General features: G+C 58.1%; 1 protein-coding gene across 2 annotated transcripts; it reads left to right on the top strand.

The window, feature by feature from the left end:
• Positions 1-26: 26 nt before the first annotated feature.
• Ephb3 (EPH receptor B3) lies at positions 27-17,605 on the top strand. Of its 2 annotated transcripts, none has more exons than XM_004640743.2 (16): positions 27-116; positions 8,007-8,071; positions 8,996-9,671; positions 12,028-12,183; positions 12,838-13,188; positions 13,322-13,446; positions 13,593-13,752; positions 13,839-13,947; positions 14,240-14,292; positions 15,180-15,302; positions 15,406-15,653; positions 16,033-16,248; positions 16,360-16,509; positions 16,615-16,808; positions 16,896-17,051; positions 17,155-17,605. In XM_004640743.2, the coding sequence occupies exons 2-16, from the start codon at positions 8,015-8,017 to the stop codon at positions 17,261-17,263; spliced, it is 2,883 nt and encodes a 960-aa protein (XP_004640800.1). In that variant the 5' UTR covers positions 27-116; positions 8,007-8,014; the 3' UTR covers positions 17,264-17,605. The 2 variants fall into 2 exon arrangements, with proteins under 2 accessions (XP_004640800.1, XP_023556497.1); XM_023700729.1 differs by having other exon boundaries at positions 45-116; positions 16,339-16,509.
• The last annotated feature ends 1,468 nt before the right edge of the window (positions 17,606-19,073 follow it).

Raw genomic sequence — 19,073 nt, forward strand, 5'->3', positions numbered from 1 at the left:
CTTGGGCACTCGGCCCCCACCGCCGCCGCTGCCGCTGCCCCCGGGGCTCGCGCCGCTGGTGCTTGCGCTGCTGCTGCTGACCCTGCTGCTGCCCGCTGGCTGCCGGGCGCTGGAAGGTGAGGTCGTCCGGGGCTCGGGGCGCGGGCGGGGAGCGCGGGGGCCGGAGAGGGATCCACGCTCGCGGGGCGCACGTCGGGGAGGTTCAGCGTCCGCTCCCTCCCAGGACGGACGATGGGGGGTGGGGGCGCCGGGGCAGGCGTCTTGGAGGCCCGGGAGACTCCGCGGCTTAGTGGACCGCGGCAGCCCGACTCGGAAGGAACGTCCACCCCGAAAGGCACAGCTGCTCCGAGATCGTTCGTGGGAGCACCCCCACACTCCAGGCAGAGAAGCAGGGCCCTACGCACGGCCCGGAGGCGAGGAAGTGTGGGTGACCCTTCAGAAAAGACGAGGAGCTACAGGCTGAGGCGTTTGGGGAGCTAGGCTGGACTGGAGCGAGCCCTTCAGATTGAGGGTTGGGGAGGCGCTGGTTTGGAACCCGTTGGAGTTAACTGTGAGAGTCAGTGGTGGCACCCCGCTTTGTCAGGGGGCGGCTGCGGGGGGTTGGGAGGCGGGGGTCTGTTATTGTTTTTGGTTTGCCGAGCGCCAGCTACGCACGAGGCGCCGTGTGCGCTTCCTAGCATCCTTTTCTGAGGCCCTCCTTCCAGCAGGCATTCTTTCGAACCTCTGAAGCAGGGCGCTTTGCCCAGGTAGCGCAGGAGCCCATGCCTACTCTGGCTGGTGGAAAAATGGCCCGGCTTCTCCCCGGGCTGTGTAAAGCCTGCCAGGGTTGTTGCGGAGGGGTCAGCTCCAACTTCCAAATGGTTGTACTTGGGTGGTTGGCCCTGACAGGAGAGGTCACATGCCTGCCACTTGACACCAGCCTGGTGAGGACAGAGGCACCAATACAGGTCACAAACAATAGGGAGGCACGCGCAGACAGACAGACAGACACACACACACACACACACCCACACACCCTTTCCCAACGAATGTAGTCATTAAATGAGTGGGGCAAAGCCCTCCTTAATGTAGAGGGAAGGACACCGCAGAGATTTGGGGAAACTGGAATATGGGCAGTAGTACTTAGGTTTGGCATCTTTAACCGATGTAGTCACTTTCTTAGTTTAGGAACAAAACCGTGAATCCTGTGTAACTTGGCTCGTCCCTATGTTCACAGTGGGTAAACTTGAAGGTTGAAAGAAAAAATCTTTAAGGCAGTTCAGAGAGAAAGCGCCGCCTTTCTTGGAGGGGAGGGGTTCTGTAATCTCCCACCCCTTTGTCTCTGAGCCCACCGTGCTGACAGATCGGTTCACACGGGTGGACAGACGCGATCGAATTCAGACAGTGCTGCCGAGGTCGCGCCCACACTCGAGCACACTCACCCACATGTGTGTGATAGGATCTCTGGCGTGAGAAACCAGTGTGGGGCTTTGTTGTTGATCGCCTGGAGGGTGTGAGCCAGGAAGCCTGTTCCCAGGTCTGCGTCTGTCTTAGCCCAGGAGAGGCGACACTGGCACGTGTGCGCTCAGGCACACTCACACTCACACACACACATGCACGAATGGCACTCCGTGTCACCTGTGTATCGGGCCTGTGTCCTGTGGTATGGGGTGTGATGGGTGCTGGTGTGGAGGGGGTGTGGTCTGCGTCAGGTGACAGAGGGCCACCTTCCAGACTTTCCTTCCTTCCTGGTTTTGGTCTCTTCAAATCCCCCAGACCCCCTGAGGGCAGGGCCTAGCCAGGAGCTGGTGGTGACCAAAAGACAAAAAGTCCTGATCATCTGCAGCAGCTCAGCCACCATGTGTTCCCTGCCCCCTCTGCCCTCAGCTGTGACCTGGGTACTGTGGTCAGGCCCAGGCTGCGGGCCAAGATTGCGGCCCTAGGAAGCAGCAGTGCCTGTGAGTGTGGCTTCCCCAGGGCCTTCGTGTTTGCACACCTCAGACCCCGTGGTCCTTGGCTGGTGTGGGAGAACAGAAGAGCGTTAGCCAATCAGCCGCATACCCACCCGCCCTGCGGTTCCTCCCACTGTGGGATGGTAATGGTGCCAACCTCCCTAGTGTGCCCTGAGGACTGAATCCTACTACAGTATGTGTAAAGTGCTTGGCACATGGTGGTCGTTATCCAAGGATTAGCTGTTGCTGTTAGTATTATGACTGCTGTTGCCCTTGGGGGGGTGGGGGAAGTGAAACTGATGTGCCCTACCCCTTCGGAATGGTAGAGGAAGGAATGAGAGAAGGAAGTTGAATCTGGAGGAATAGGAGGCAAAGCTTCCTACCCCTCCAAGAGGGGAAGAGATGGAAAGAGAGCTGGCTCAGCAGGCTCCTGCCCGTGCCCCCATCCTCTTCTGCGGCTTCAAGTGTGGGGTGGGTGAGCTTCTGGGCGCTCTGGCTCTCTCAGCTCCACCCCCTAAACACTTTATAGGTGGGGCGCCCAGTTTTCTCCATGCAGCCTCGCGTTTGGCTTTGTCAGGCTTGTTTGCCCTTGACCTTTTGGTTGGACTCATTATATTTATTCCCAGGCTCTCTGAGCTGTGGGTGATGCCCTTCATGGACTCACAAGTTAGCTGCTGTCTGCCACCTTGGGTTCACCAAGATTCTGCACCCAAAAGGTCTCCTCAGTTTTCCATGTGGATGGAGCCTGGGTCTTTGCTTGCCTTCCTGAACTGGAAAGTCACACCACCCCCACATCAATTGCCCTGAGATTTACTCACAGAGACAGGGAAATGAGGCTACCTGTCACCTGTTGTCCTTTTGTGTTATGTCTCTGGGTCTACCCAAGCCAAGATCATCTTCTTCAGGATCATGGATGGGTGAACAAGGGGGCAATGGTAGGGAGCGAAGGACTAGGATGACACCTGGGATGAGGGTTGGGATCTGAGCCACAGGGCCCTTGTACCTGAGAGAGGATGGTTAAGTCCCAGCCAGGAAGCCACTGTTCTGTGAAGAGAGCCAACAGTTGCCCATTGTGAGAGGCGGGGGCCCAGCACCCCTCTCTAGCCAAGCTGCAATGGCTGAGTCGCTGCAGCTGTGGCACCTGGCCCTGAAGGAGAAGGCAATGTGCCTTCAGAGGCAGCAGAGTGACCACTGGGGACACAGGAGCTGAGAGGAGACAGCGGCCCAGGATTTCTGTGGCTTGTTTACTTGTGGCTTGTTACTCCTGATCCCCCATTCCTGTCTGTCAAGAACTGGTGCATCAGGGCTGTGCTGAGGGACAACACCAGGTAGTGGCTGGGAGAGTTTGCTTGTCACTGCCCTCCCTTTGGCCAGAGCCACTGTGCCTGCATTGGCTGTGAGCTAAAGCTGAGGCTGCCGTGGGCAAGGCCTCCGCCACCAGCCTTCCACTAATTAAACAGCTCGAAGAGGCTGAATCACCAGGCCTGCATAGTTTGAAAATTGTAGCCCTGCCTGGTGTGCTGAGTCAAACTGGTTTGTCGGGATTGGGCAGCCGGGGGAGGGGGGGGATAGCGTACACAGCTGGGCACCTGATGGGGTGGTAAAGGCCCCCCACCCTGGAGCTAACCTGGGGCAGCCCTCCGCGGCCCTCTGCTGCTGGGACCTTCTGCTGTGGGCCCGCTGTGGCCAGCATGCTAGGGAGAGGGCTAGGCCTCAAGCCAGGACCAGACACCCATCACCCCAGTCTCTGGCTGCTGGCAGGGCCAGTCCTGGGGTGGGGGCGTGGATGAGCACTGAGGCATTTGGGCTCCCTGCCCTGTGCTTCTTTCCCACTCTGCTCCCTCTCAGGATCAGTTCATTATAAAGCCCCACCATCTGAGGGGAAGAATGAAAAACAAAATGTGTTCTCTGTTCTGAGATGCTCCCCTCCGCGCTGCCCCAGACGTGAGGACCTACGGGTGTGGCTGGGAGGGAGGAGGCCCTGGGTGAGCTAGGCTCCTGGTCCTCCAGCAGGGTGGCCCCTTTCTCCTGGCTGTCTGCCCCGAGTGTGCACCTTGGCCTGTACCTGTACCAGTGCCATCACGTGGGGAGCAGTGGCAGGGTGGTGGAAAACCTGGGACCAGAACCTCAGGCTCGGTGGTTGAGAGAGGGATTCCATGTTGGGGCAGCTTGGGTGGCACAGAGTTTTCCCTCTTTACAGACAGGGCTCCAAATTTCTCCTTCCTGCCCAGGCTCTGCCCCGCTGCTGCAACTCTGCTGGGCCCGCCATAGAACATGACCTTCCTGCCACCCCAAAGTCCCTGACCTAGGGTGGAGCCTTCTTGCCTGGCTCCAGTTTTCCCTTGTTTGTTTGTTTCCTGGGTCTTCCTGGAACTGATGCTGTAGGGGTGGGCTGAGAGACTTGGGACCTGGATGTGCAATGGTGCCAGGCAGAAAGCTGTATGGACCCAGCTCTTCATCAGGGAGGTGGCAGGCTCTCAGCTGGTGTCCTTGTACCAAGGTGTCCCAGTGAGGTCATCTGTGGCAGGCTTGGGTGTCTGGTGTCCTCATGCGAGGACCTCAAGTTGAGGGTACAGTGTTGCCCCCTCCCTAGGGTCTTGGGAGCCCTTGAGACAACGCCATTGCGCTGGCAGGGAAGTGGCTTGCTGTTTGGGCAGAGGTTACACCTGGGAAGGCTGCAGCCAGCCACTCCCAGAATCATCCTCAGGCCCCTGCCCCACCCCCACCCCCACCCTCCGGACCTGACTGACAGCTCCTACCTGAGCCAGGACAACAGGAAGGTGAAGGTAGCTCAATCCTTCCCAATGAGGGCGGTCACCAAGGCTGCCCCTGTACCTCCGCTGTGCACAAGCGGTCTATGTGGCTGCCCTGCCACAGCAAGAGGTACCACAGAGCTGGAGGAGGATGAGGTATACTGCCCTCTCCCAACTCTTCTTCCACCTACCACAGGATCCCAGAGAAAGAACCTGTTCATACTATGTATGTGTGTGGGGTGTGTGTGTGTGTGTGTGTGTGTGTGTGTGTGTGTGTGTTACACGGAGGAGGCTCCGCTGGGGCTTTACACAGACTCTAGGCACTGATATTTATCCCATGTCTCCTTGCTTCTTCCGGGACTGTGGCATGTTCCAGTGCCACGGGGCATCTGATTGTAGTTTTCCTCTACTGTGTAAGAGCATGTCACCAAGTCTGTACAGTGGAGCTGGATTTTGTGTTCACACTTTATACTTGGGGCTGTGTGCCTTGTGGCTGGTGATAGTGGGTGCAATTGTGCATGTAAGGAGGACGTTCAGTCGGGCTGCCTGCATGTGCCCAAGGAAGGCTGTGAGAATGGGACTGCCCCAGAGAAGCCAAATCTGAGTGTGAGAAAGAGTCATTGCATATGAGCGTCTAAGGAAGAGTAATCTGTTTGTACCGTGTGCATCTGTGTATCTGAAAAAGACAGACTGGCTGTGTGTGAAGCTCTGTGTGTGTTTGCGGGTGGCTCTCGCGTTGTGTGTTTTTGTCCACCATATGTGTTGACTTCTCGCTCTTTAGTTTCTCAGTGGGGAGCAAGCCCAGCCCGAGAGTTGGGTGCTGAATGTGCAACTGTGTGTTTGTGCATAGGTGAGGGCCACATCGTTGCTGCCAGCCCTGTGGCAACAGGAAAGGTCTGCTCCTGTGCTTCAAAGTTCCTGGGGCCTTAGAGGGGCAGCTGTGTGCCCCATGTCTCAAGGTGGCCTCCTTTCTCTCCTCTGCAGCTGCTGGGAGGGGGACAGGGCAGAGTGGGGTGCAGTCAGCAGCCAGAGGAGTTTGGAGATTGCTCACTTAGTCTTCTTTTGTCTTTAGCCCCCGTTCTGCCCCACTGTGTGGACAAACTCACGCACATGCACACACCACACACGTGGCCTGGAGAAGGTTTCTCCCTCCCAGCGCCACCGCCAGATGGGTTCTGTGATGCCCCACTGCTGTCCTTCTGAGGTTGGGCACAGCACCCCAGGGTCTGCAGAGGTTCTTGCCTCCTGCCCAGGCCCCGCCCTCCTCGGGGATGTGGGGAACCAGAGCAGCCCTCTTCCACCCCCACCCCCACCCCCACGGGTGACCGGAGCCCTTACTCAAGCACATAGGACTCAAGAAATCCAAGTCCTCTCCTCATTAATGGGAAAAATGTGCCGAGATTGAGCGATGGCCAAGGCCTCGCGATGGCCAAGGCTGGCCCCCTCGCTCCCGCCCTGTGCCCGCCTCCCGGCCCTCCCTCCTCCCCAGCCAGCGAAGGGCTTGTTTTAAACTGTGGAGGAATCTGGCCGGAGGGGGAGGGAGCTGAATATTTGGGTTTAAACAGTTCCAGATGGGTTTGGCACGGGCTGAGCAGAAGGAAGTCAGGGAGAGGGAGGAGGGAGAAGGCAAGAAGCTGTGGGAGCCCTTGCCGGGTTGGCGGCAGGGCGGTGGGCAGTGGGGTGGACTGGCTGGCCGGCTGGGGGAGGGGTGAGCTTGCCCGCCGTTCCGGGACTGCTCCCGGACAGGACTCTTCCAGCCGGACAGGACTCTTCCAGCCGCCGCTGGGGAAGAGGCCACTTGGCAGCCTCCCTTCCAGTCTCTGTCTCCTTGGGCCTCCTTGTCTCTCTCTCCATCGCACCGTCTTTGTAGTCCACCGCTGGCCATCCGGGCTGTCTAGTCCCCGCCAGCACTGCGCACATCCCTCCCGCCTGGCTGCCCACCCTGCTGCCTTGGCCAGGCCCCTGCTCCACCTGCCTGTCTCTGGGACCCTGCTTCTGCTCATCTCCGCGTCCATCAATGAGCCTCTGCCTAATGTCTGTGTCTGTCTGTCTGAGGGGCCCATTAAGATGGGGAAGCACACCCTGCAGCCAGGTCCTCCAGGGACCAGCTGCTGCTACAGCAGGCAGGAGGGAGCTGCTTTCTGTACACTGAATGGCTGCTGCCTGCAGCCACCCCTGTGCTTCACGTGGGAGCCAAGGCTGCAGCTGCCCTATGCATCCTCTGGGTCCTGCAAGGCCCTTCCTGGAACCCTTCCCGAAGTTCTGGGGTAGCCTGAGCTCCATCCATTCTGGAGTTGAGGAGAGAACTGTGGGCTGCCTCATGCATGTCCCTGAGTGTAGGAGAGGATTTGGCACCTCATCCCTCCCTGTCTCCTAAGTCTGACCTTAGGGTCATGCAGCCTTTCCGAGTCGTTTTCCACCCATGGAGCAGAATCAGGTTCCTACAGGAGTGAGTCAGTGTCCAGCACTGATACGACCCCACTATGACTGAGCGAGAAACTGCAGCTCAGAACACAGGCTAGGTATGTGCTCAGGCTGCTGGCCATGATGCACAGAGGAAAGCCTCCGGCCCTGCGTGAAGGTCCAAGAAAGGCTTCCAGGCCAAGGAAACAGTTTTCCAGTTTCTCTTGTCTCCTTTACAGAGGGGTGTATTGTAGTCAGGGCCCAAGGGGTTAGGAGTCAGTGACAGAGTCAGCCAGACCTGAATTTGAGCTATCTTCTAACCCCTCCCTTCAAGTCCTAGCAGGTTCGCCATAAGCTTTACATTTACTTTATCTAAGCATGCATTCTGGGTAAAGGGGCACACCAGCAGTACCTTCTTCCACAGACTAGGGGCTCATTTGGGCCTTGGTTGTTCCTTCCCCATCTCTGAGAGAATTCCTGCCTGGCCCCTGCAGGTGGCTGCGTGGGAGGCTGGGGAGCTGGCTCCGGCCTGTCACTGCCCTCCCCTTCTCCTGGGCAGTGTGGGGCTGAATGAAGTCAGGGGAGGCCAGGGCCCAGGGTCTGAAGCACACAGTCCTTTGTTCTGGGATAAAGGCCCTGCCAGCCCCTTTGTGTGGAGATTAGCAGGGCCTGTAGGTGTGTGAACCCGCCTCTGCTTGGCCTCATTAACCCAGGCCCGGGTCAGCCGCAGCCTGCAGGACCTGGCATCTCCAGGACTCTGACAGCTCTGCAAACGACTGCAAATCTCCAGAGTCAGGGAGTGGAGGCACTTCCGGGGATGTGAGGGGAACTGGTCTCCCCTCGCCCTGTCTTTCTTGAGTGACTTCTCTCCCGCCATCTTGGGATTAACCCTGACCGTTTTCTTCTCTTGTTCCCCCAGAGACTCTCATGGATACAAAATGGGTGACATCTGAGTTGGCGTGGACATCTCATCCAGAGAGTGGGGTGAGTCTCACCATTGTCTGTGCTATTGGCTACCCACCACCTCCCTCACAGGGCCTGGAGAAGGGCTGCCTCAGCCCTCCCGTCAGGCCCACGTCCTGTGGGTGACATCCTTATCCTCTGCTTGTCACCTTCTTGCTCTGATGCCCTTCTCTGTAGGAGTTTGTGTCCCTCATGTTGTCTCTGCTGTCCCCAACAGGAGCCATCTTTGGCCCACTCTTTCTCGGCTTATCTTCATCCCCACCCCCTTCCCAGCAGTCCTTTTGTGATGTTCTTGGGTCCCTGGAGATAGTGCAGAACCTTGGGTGGCTGTATGGGCCTCAGCAAGGCAGTTAACTTCTCTGGGCTTCCTTTTTTTTTTTTTTTTTGGTAGAACCGGGGATTGAACTCAGATCCTGGCGTTTGCCCGTCAAGCGCTTATCCTACTGAGCCATCTCCCCGGCCTCCATTTCTTGATTGTTAAGTTCCCATAGCCCTGGATGGGTGGGGGGTAGCTTAGGGATTGAGTGCTGGCCTATCCAAAGTCCCGCCCTGGCCCTGCCTATAGTCCACAGGCCCAGTGTGACATGGGTGTGCCTCTCAGGGAGTTCCAGCTCCATTGTCTTCTTGCAGTTCCTGCAAAGATTGAAATGTGATGGCAGTGGTGACAGCCGGTATCATCAATACATTTGAAGTCATTTATATCTTATACATGTTTATTATCCCTGTGTTTCAACTGGGAAAACTGAGGCACAGGACATTTAAGTGGTTTGCCCATAGACACATAACAAGCAGAAAGGTGGGATTTGAACCCTCAGAGGCCACTTGCGTGGCTGCTTCCAGCAGAAGCATCTCTGGCAGTGCATACGGGTAGCAGGTGTGAGTAGGAGGCGAGCACTTTGCAGAGTCTGGTGCTCACTCCATCTCTTTCTTTTGGTCTACATGCAGTGGGAGGAAGTGAGTGGCTATGACGAGGCCATGAACCCCATCCGCACGTATCAGGTGTGTAACGTGCTCAAGTCCAGCCAGAACAACTGGCTCCGCACAGGGTTCATCTGGCGGCGGGATGTGCAGCGCGTCTACGTGGAGCTCAAGTTCACAGTGCGTGACTGCAACAGCATTCCCAACATCCCGGGCTCCTGCAAGGAGACCTTCAACCTCTTCTACTACGAGGCTGACAGCGACGTGGCCTCAGCCTCCTCCCCATTCTGGATGGAGAACCCGTATATAAAAGTGGACACCATCGCGCCCGATGAGAGCTTCTCCCGGCTGGATGCCGCTGGTCGGGTCAACACCAAGGTGCGCAGCTTTGGGCCGCTGTCCAAGGCCGGCTTCTACTTGGCCTTCCAGGACCAGGGCGCCTGCATGTCTCTCATCTCGGTGCGTGCCTTCTACAAGAAGTGTGCATCCACCACTGCAGGCTTCGCACTCTTCCCTGAGACCCTCACTGGGGCCGAGACCACCTCGCTGGTCATTGCCCCCGGCACCTGCGTTGCTAATGCTGTGGAGCTGTCGGTGCCGCTCAAGCTGTACTGCAATGGCGATGGGGAGTGGATGGTGCCTGTGGGCGCCTGCACCTGTGCCACTGGCCATGAGCCAGCTGTCGAGGAGTCCCAGTGTCACCGTGAGTGGGGGCCGGTGTGGGGGAGGTGCAAGGGAGGGCCCAGCTAGGGCCACCTACTGCTTCCAAGCTGGGCTTCCTGTCTGACTAGGAGGTCTAGCCTCAGGTGTGGGTGTAGGGAGAGATGGAAGGAAGACAGCCGCATTGGGTGCACTGAATGTGATGTGAGGAGGGAGCTGGGAGGGCCACGAAGATGATGAATAGCATAGTGGTAAAGCGCTGGGTTCAGTCCTCAGTGCTAGGGAGAAAGGATGGGGGAGGTTTAAAAATAAGAGAGACCGGGCTGGAGAGATGGCTCAGTGGTCTAAAGCACCTACTTGAAACAAGCTTGGCAAAGCACAGAGACCGCGGTTCAATCCTCCAGCACCACATGCCAGCCAGCCCCGCCCCCTGGTGGGCTGAGCTGGCCACACACACACACACACAATAAATAAATGTAATAAATAAAAATAAATAAATATTTAAAAAAAAATAAGAGAGACCTAGAGATCCTCAACCCTGGAGTACCTGGGCAAAGACACAGAAGGCAGGCACTGCCCCAGAGTGCACTCACCATGGGTGTTTTCACTGGGCACCAGTGCTAAGGCGGGTGCTGTGGGCACCCTATGCTTATTGCCTTGTGCCTCAGGGTGTATCTGTTCCTTAAGAGGCAGGTTTCTGGCACAGTAGGTAAGGGCACAGTCCCTGAAGTCCCGAGACCTGATGCTCGTTTATTTACTACCTTTGTGACGTGGGCACGCTAAGCCTTGGTTTCAGAGATTCCATCTTAGGGTTGTGGCAAGCGAGGTAGGCCGGCTGTGGTCTCAGGATAGTGACTGGTGGTAGTAAGCTCAGGTGGCACCATGTAAGAGGAAGGCTGGGGTATGGGTACAGGAGGGGGATCCAGAGGCAGGGGCAGGGCCTGCTAGGTCTCTCCGGGGAGCTCACCACAACTTTGTAAGGTATATTCCTGTCATCTTCCTATTTTGCCTGTGAGAAAATTGGGTTCTGTACCCAAGACCCCCTCACCTAGGAAATGTGGTAGCTGGCACTGAAAAAGCCCAGTCCTAGGACAAGGTACACAGGCTGCCTGTCTTCTCCCTGGGGCATGCAGGGTAGCTCAGAGGATGGGAGATGGTTCTACCACAGTCCTTGGTGGTGTGAAGGCCGGGGCTCGTACACTAACTCCCTGGCTGTGAAGCCTGAGCTTGGAGATGCTTTACCTGGCCCTTCTCCATTCTCTATGGGAACCTTCCTGAGAGACTTCCCCTTCCCAAGTGGAGAAAAGGGTGGGGGTGATGAGCCTGACAGCCTGAAGAGGGGCTAACACTCAGCAGGTCCCTGGCAGGAAATGCACATGGGTTCCCATAGCAACCAGGCTGGCCTGGCCTCTGCCCCCTCCCCCACCAGCTGAAAGAACTGGGATAGAATATCACCTTTGCCAGGGGACATGAAACCCCAGGGAAGGGCACAACCCTGACCCTGTGCATTGCATGTTCTGGGTGACCCCTGCAGAGGTCATCCTGTGGGTAGATGGTATACTTCAGTGCGTCCAGGACAGTCTTGGATTGGGCCTAAGGTCCTAATATTCCTAGTGCCCCTTTCACTCTAGAATATTCCAACTTGAGTAATAAATCCTACAGCCATCCTCAGTAAGTCTAAAGAGCTCACATCCAGGGGTCAAATATAGATGGCAGAAGGGACGCTTGGGCCCTGGGCTGTGGCTCGCTTTGAGATGGGTCCCCCTATGGAGACCTTGAGCCTCTGAACTCCAGGTGACCCTCGCCTTGCTGCCTGCTGTCTTCCCTCTTTCTCACCCCTCCACAGCCCCCACCATGCCCCAGGCGAGTGGAGCTACTGCTGCTCCTGCTCCCAGTGGGTGGGACAGATGCTAGCCAGGTGGCTTTCTGCTGAGGCGTCCTGCCTCCTGCTGGCAGTGCTCTGGTGGCCCTGAGGGACCTCAGGAGTGAGTTTCCCTGAGTTTCTCAGAGCTTCCGTGGTGGGGAAGCACGTATCAGCCAAATACAGGGTGCTGAAGCCCATGGTGCTCCCCTCCTTTCCCCTCCTCTTCCTTTTCCTTCTCTCTGTTGGCCCTGCCTCAACAAGCCCAGGCTGTCCAGGCGATGGGGCTGACGTCTTCGTCTTCGTCCGGGAGGCCCTGGGGTTGGGTGGGGGGCAGGGGCGGGAGGAATCCGCTGACGTGGGGTTTCCATGGGGCAAAAGGAAAGGGCCTTTTGTAGCTGCAGTGGAGTTGGGCAATCTGGCATTGCCCCCATAGTCTAGGAGGTGGAGGGCCCGGACCTAGACTGGGGCGGGGCCAGGTTCTCACGGAGTCCTGGAGGTTTAGTGCTGAGCAGCAACCACCCTCTTCTCCCCGCAGCCTGTCCACCTGGGAGCTACAAGGCAAAGCAGGGAGAGGGGCCCTGCCTCCCCTGCCCCCCCAACAGCCGCACCACCTCCCCCGCTGCCAGCATCTGCATGTGCCACAATAACTTCTACCGCGCAGACTCGGACTCCGCGGACAGTGCCTGTACCAGTGAGTCATGCACAGCCCCTGCTGTCTCTGCCAATAGCCCCAGCTTGCAGAGGGGAATACTGGTGCTCAGGAAGGTTTGATGATGTGCTTAGGATGGCACTGTAGGGCGTCTCTTCAGCTGCCTCATCCCTCCAACCATTATACAACAAGAGCTTTCGAGCTGCTAGGCAGGCGTTAGGCACTGGGTTGGGGCCCACTGACACTGGCTCCACCCTCTGAACAGAGCTGCTGCTCTGTAACTATGGAGGGGGTGCCACCCACCTACGCAGTCTGCTGTCCCACTTGCTTCTGCTCTGGCCTCTAGTGAGCCAGGAATTGTGATGAGTGCAGGGCGTATGGAAAAGAGTAAGATAGTTACAGTTGTAAAGGAACTCGCAACCTCATGGGAGCAATAGGTGTGAAATCAGGTAACGATCATACAGTACGCTAAGTGCTGGGCCAGAGGACCATGTTGCGGGAGTGCAGGCGATAGAGGGAGGAGGAATCCAGGAAGGCTTCCAGTTGGCGGTGGCATTTCATGTTGAGTCCTTAGGATGAACAGGAGTCTTCTCAGTGAAGAGTAACAAAATGACAGCGCAACAGGTGTTGGGGCACGCTGGGTAGAAGGATGGCCCTAGGCCCAAAGCACACCTGTCTCCCTCTGTATCCCCACAGCGGTGCCATCTCCACCTCGGGGTGTGATCTCCAATGTGAATGAGACCTCACTGGTCCTCGAGTGGAGTGAGCCTCGGGACCTTGGTGGCCGTGATGACCTCCTGTATAATGTCATCTGCAAGAAGTGCCATGGGGGATCAGGGGCAGCGGGGCCCTCCACCTGCTCACGCTGCGATGACAACGTGGAGTTTGTGCCTCGGCAGCTGGGCCTGACGGAGCGCCGGGTCCACATCAGCCACCTGCTGGCCCACACACGCTACACTTTCGAGGTGCAGGCCGTCAATGGGGTTTCAGGCAAGAGCCCCTTGCCACCCCGCTATGCAGCAGTGAACATCACCACCAACCAGGCTGGTGAGGGCCCGGGTCAGCTTGGGCAGGAGGAGCTGGGGCTGCTCAGGGCTGTTTGGGGTCTCATGAGGACTAGGCCTTTGGGAAGGGTCTGGGGCCAGGGGCCCATGGTCATCCCCAACCCCATCTCCCCCAGCGCCATCCGAAGTGCCAACGCTGCGTCTGCACAGCAGCTCAGGGAGCAGCTTGACCCTGTCCTGGGCACCCCCAGAGTGGCCCAATGGAGTCATCCTGGACTATGAGATGAAGTACTTCGAGAAGGTGAGACTCTCAGCTGGTAGCGTGGCCCCAGGGCATCAGAAAGGCTCTGTCCAGTATGAGGGAAGCAGGGCCTGGGCCTGGGGGTGGACAAGGCCAGTTGTCCTGAGGATGAACCCTGGTGTCCCTCCCTCCTGCTGCCATTGCAGAATGAGGGCATTGCATCCACCGTGACCAGCCAGAAGAACTCTGTGCAGCTGGATGGGCTGCGGCCCGATGCCCGCTATGTGGTCCAGGTGCGAGCGCGCACAGTGGCCGGCTATGGCCAGTACAGCCACCCAGCTGAGTTTGAGACCACGAGTGAGAGAGGTACATGCACCCGCTGCCCCATACCTGTCCCAGCCCTGGCCGTGCTCTCTGTCCCTTCACTCACCGGGCCTCTTCTCGGTCGCCAGGCTCCAGTGCTCAACAGCTCCAGGAGCAGCTGCCCCTCATCGTGGGCTCTGCCACAGCTGGGCTCATCTTTGTGGTGGCTGTCGTGGTCATTGCCATCGTTTGCCTCAGGTACTCCCAAGCCCACAGCTGCTGCTGTTAGCCCCTTAGAGCACCCTGGCCTGCCTCTACGCTGGGGCTGCAGCCTGCCCGGGCCAACTCCTTGAGGGAAAGCCACCGCAGTTGGTGCCGTGTCCTCCTCCTGTCCTGTTTCCATGAACCCCCATGAGGTGGCTGTGACCAGCAGTCCTAGGACCAGGCCTGGGCCCTCTCCTCTGCAGTCTACCTATCTGTGAGCCCAAGGGGCCCACTGCAGAGGAAGCTGCAGAGCTTGTCTCAGGCCCACCTCCCCCTCCTCCTCCAGGAAGCAGCGGCACAGCTCGGACGCAGAGTACACGGAGAAGCTGCAGCAGTACAGTGAGTGCTCGGTCCCCAGCCCAGCTCCCTGGCTCCCCAGCCTCTGCAGGCTCCATTCTCTGCCTGTGACTTCAGTCCTTGTAAACATTCCTAGCTGGCCCTTCCTGCTTCCAGCCAGACCCCTGCCTCACTGCAGGTACCCCACCCCTCTCTCCTCCTACCCCAAAGGCAGCCAGTCCTGTGGGAAGGCAAGATGCACACCCAGAGGAAACAATTAGATAGCAATTAAGTGTTAAGCTGGGTGTTCCTGTGGCACAGGGCAGGAGAAGTTCAAAGAGGAAGGCTTCTGGGAGGAGGTGGCAGGATGACAGGGCTCAAGGGGCAGGGGCAGCCTTCCTGGCCAGAGAAGCCTTGAAGTGGGTGTGTGGGGAGGGTGGCCAGCTGCGGGGGCAGTGAGGAGACGGCCTGACGGCGGCCTGACAGCTGCTGGGAAGCCAGGCCGCTGAGCACAGGCAGCCCTTGGAGGGTCTCGGAGGCAGGCAGAGTTGGGACTTGACCGTGCCGCCACAGGCAATTGGGAAGCTGCGAAGGAAGACAATAGCAGTATTGTTTCAGGGTAGCTTGGTGGGCAAAGTCCAGAGGCAGCTAGGAGAGAGACTATTGCAATAGTCTGAGTGTTGAAGGCCTGGACGAGGTCAGGGCTGTGTGAATGTGGGGAATGCTAAGTGTGAAAGAGGTTTGGGCCTGATGAGAGATGAGGGAGAAGGGAGATGAGAGGAGTCCGCCGAGTCTTGGGGTGGGTTGGTGGAGATGTGGACTGTGGAGCGCACTGTGGACTGCACTGAGCATGTTCCCTGCTGAGGGGGATGGGGGGGCACAGCAAGGTTCCTGGTGCTATACGGAGGCTGCCCAGCACGTTCCCCTCATGTCACCTCCTCTCCCTCCAGTTGCTCCCGGAATGAAAGTTTATATCGACCCTTTCACCTACGAGGACCCTAACGAGGCTGTGCGGGAGTTTGCCAAGGAGATCGATGTGTCCTGCGTCAAGATCGAGGAGGTGATCGGAGCCGGTGAGTCCCCGGTGAGGGGCACTGGGGGGACAGGAAGCTAAAGTGGGCTGGGTCAAGGGGAGCAGCCCAAGAAATAGCATCTGAGCTGTACCCTGCGTTACAGGGGAGTTTGGGGAAGTGTGCCGGGGTCGCCTCAAACAGCCCGGCCGCCGGGAGGTGTTTGTGGCCATCAAGACTCTGAAAGCGGGCTACACAGAGCGGCAGCGGCGGGACTTCCTGAGCGAGGCTTCCATCATGGGACAGTTTGACCACCCCAACATCATCCGACTGGAGGGTGTGGTCACCAAGAGCCGGCCGGTTATGATCCTCACTGAGTTCATGGAAAACTGTGCCCTGGACTCCTTCCTGCGGGTAAGAGCCTGCCCCAGCACCCCCTCCCTGCCCCAGCACCCCCTCCCTACCCCTTTGAGCTAGGTCAGGCCCACGATCACCTCCCACAAGTGAGAGAGACCCCATTTAAAATCCATAGAGAATAGCTGGGTCTGCAGAGTCAGAACTCTCACAGTTCACCCCCTGCCTCAATCCTTCCCACCTAGGTGACCTCAGGTAAATTGCTCAACCTGACTCTGCTGGCGTAGCCGTGAAGTGGTAATAGGGATTGGCAGAACTGGTGTATATAAGATTCTTGCCACATCATAGGGACATGGACACCGCAGTCTGTGAGGACCGGGAGTGGGCAGGCAGGGAGGGAATCAGTGGCCACACACCTGAGCCTGTTTGTTGTCACCAGCTCAACGACGGGCAGTTCACAGTCATCCAGCTGGTGGGCATGTTGCGAGGCATTGCTGCTGGCATGAAGTATCTGTCTGAGATGAACTACGTGCACCGAGACCTGGCTGCCCGCAACATCCTTGTCAACAGCAACCTGGTCTGCAAAGTCTCTGACTTTGGCCTGTCTCGCTTCCTGGAGGATGACCCCTCTGACCCCACCTACACCAGCTCCCTGGTACCAGACCCAGCTGGGAGGGAAACTAGGGGTGGGGTCAACCTGACAGGGGCTCAGGGCTGGGGAGCAGCCTTGAGTCACAGGGTGAAGGGCGTGTGCCCCCCCTACCAGGGCGGGAAGATCCCCATCCGCTGGACTGCCCCAGAGGCCATAGCCTATCGGAAGTTCACCTCTGCCAGTGACGTCTGGAGCTACGGAATTGTCATGTGGGAAGTCATGAGCTATGGAGAACGACCCTACTGGGACATGAGCAACCAGGATGTAAGTAGGATCAAGCCGGGGGGGGGGGGGGGGGGGGGGCGGGTCTGGTGGGCCAGCCGGGGAAGATGGCAATGGCTCACTCCGGTTTCCTGGACCTTGGCCCAGGTCATCAATGCTGTGGAGCAGGATTATCGGCTGCCACCACCCATGGACTGTCCCACAGCCCTGCATCAGCTCATGCTGGACTGCTGGGTGAGGGATCGGAACCTCAGGCCCAAGTTTTCCCAGATTGTCAACACCCTTGACAAGCTCATCCGCAATGCTGCCAGCCTCAAGGTCATCGCCAGTGCGCAGTCTGGGTCAGTACCTGCACTCCCACCCAGCCAGCAGCGGTGGCCCGAGCCCCCTGGACACAGGACTCACCAGGTCACTCTCTCCTCCCACAGCATGTCACAGCCCCTCCTGGACCGCACAGTCCCCGATTATACAACCTTCACGACAGTAGGAGACTGGCTAGATGCCATCAAAATGGGACGGTACAAGGAGAACTTCGTCAGTGCGGGGTTTGCCTCCTTTGACCTGGTAGCCCAGATGACTGCAGAGTAAGTGCCTCCGATTTGGAGGGGCAGGACAGAGGGCTCTGCGCTGGGCCCAGGGGGGTGGGCAAGAAGGAAGGAACTGACCCTGCCCTTGCTTCCTCTACAGAGACCTGCTGCGGATCGGGGTCACCCTGGCTGGCCACCAGAAAAAGATCCTCAGCAGTATCCAGGACATGCGGCTGCAGATGAACCAGACATTGCCGGTGCAGGTCTGACACCCAGCTCCTACTGGGGGGCACCCCCCAAGGACTTCACAGGGACTCTGACCAGCCAGCTGGACTCTTGGACTTTTGACTGCCTGGCTGTGGGCTGTGGCCCAGAAGATAGACGTTGGAGGAGGACCCGAGCTGGGACTTCTGCAGGCCTATGCTCCCTCCCCAGGAAGTGTGCCCCAAACCTCTTCATATTGAAGATGGATTAGGAGAGGGGGTAGTGACCTCTCCCCAGATGCCTCCAGGGCCCAGGCCTTCCTGCTCTCCAGTGGAGGGTCCCCACAACCTCAGATTTGGCTACTTTGCAGTGCTGGGGTCCCAGCAGGGACAAGTGGGGGGAGGGGCAAGCCTGGGTTCCACAGGGCCCAGCCCTGGCAGGGGTCTGGCCCCCCAGGTAGGCAGAGTAGTCCCTCCCTCAGGAACTGGAGGAGGGGACTCCAGGAATGGGGAAATGTGACACCCCATCCCTACACCAGTTGGCACCTCTGGTTTGCACAGGGACTTGTTCTAGGGGCTGAGGGCCCTGCCCCCACCCCTGCCCTTGGTGCTGTCATAGAAGGGCAGGTGGGCAGGCTGAAGAGCAGGCCTTGGCCCCCCAACCCCCAGAGACTGACTCTCAGAGCCAGAGATGGGATGTATGTGGCATGCGTGTGTGAGTGTGAGTGTGCGCAGAGTGCGTGGATGAGTGGATAAAGAAGCTTGGCCCTGTGCCCTGCAGTGGGGACAGCTGGGCCAACAGCAGAATAAAGGCAATAAGATGATTCTCTCGCCTTTTCTCATTTCTGCTCCCAAAGTGGGGTTCCTGATCTGGCTGCCAACCCACTGGGAGACCTGATCTGGGGCTTTACAGAGTCCCCTACACCTGTTGTCCCTGTGGGAGACAACAAGGGCACCAGTCAGATCAAACCCTGGTCCCTACGCTTGCCCAAGCAGATGCTAAGTCCGCTGAGCTATCTCCCTGACCCGAAGAAGTGTTTGTACACAGGAGGAAAGAGAGGTTAACTAATTGGCTCCCAACCCCCATCAGTGTCGCTGCACACTTAAAAGGTTCAGGGAATAAATAATAAGAAGGCAAAGAGGAAAACAGCCTCTGGAAAGTCACAGGGGGACTGTGTGTGAAGGGGCGCCTTGTGGGAGTTCCTGCAGGCCACAGAAAGGTTGGGGTATGTCAAGGATTCCTTGGACAGCAAACCTTGTGGAGATCAGGGGCAGGTTTCCAAGGTTCCATTCTATCCTAAGAGGAGCGCGGGTCAGGATGCAGTAGGGAGACGCAGGACAGACACTGCTCCACATGGCTGATGTTCATTGTGGGTACAGGTCTGGAAGGACACAGAGGCTGCTTCTCTGGGCAAAGTGGACAAAACCAGAGAGGCTTTGTGGGCCTCAAAAGGTTACAGGTTAGATCTGGTACCCAGAACCATCCTATCCCAGTTGCCAGTGTACTCCTCCAGCCCAGTGTCACCCCAGTACTAAAGAAGGGGATGGTACAAGGTCCTAGGCTCCAGGGAGGAAGGTAGGCAGGCTTCTGGGGTCACTACCTATAGTGGCCAGAGCCCCTGGGGTAGGTGTGGCATCCTCCCCTTATGGGTCCACAGGGAGAGTGGGATGGGGTCCTTGAGCACCAGCAGAGGAGGGGTCCAGGGAGGCTTGGCTGGGCCCCCCAGGGGTACAGGTGCTCTGTGGGATGTGCCTGTTGTACAGCACAACTTCCAGACCTGTCTCCAGAATGACCTGACCTGCATGCCCACCCTTCTCAACCCACTAGCAACAGAAATAACCAGAGGACAGATACTGGCCCCAGCTGTTCCTACCC

Source organism: Octodon degus, unplaced genomic scaffold (assembly GCF_000260255.1).
Source record: "Octodon degus isolate 3935 unplaced genomic scaffold, OctDeg1.0 scaffold00126, whole genome shotgun sequence".
NCBI lineage: Eukaryota > Metazoa > Chordata > Mammalia > Rodentia > Octodontidae > Octodon > Octodon degus.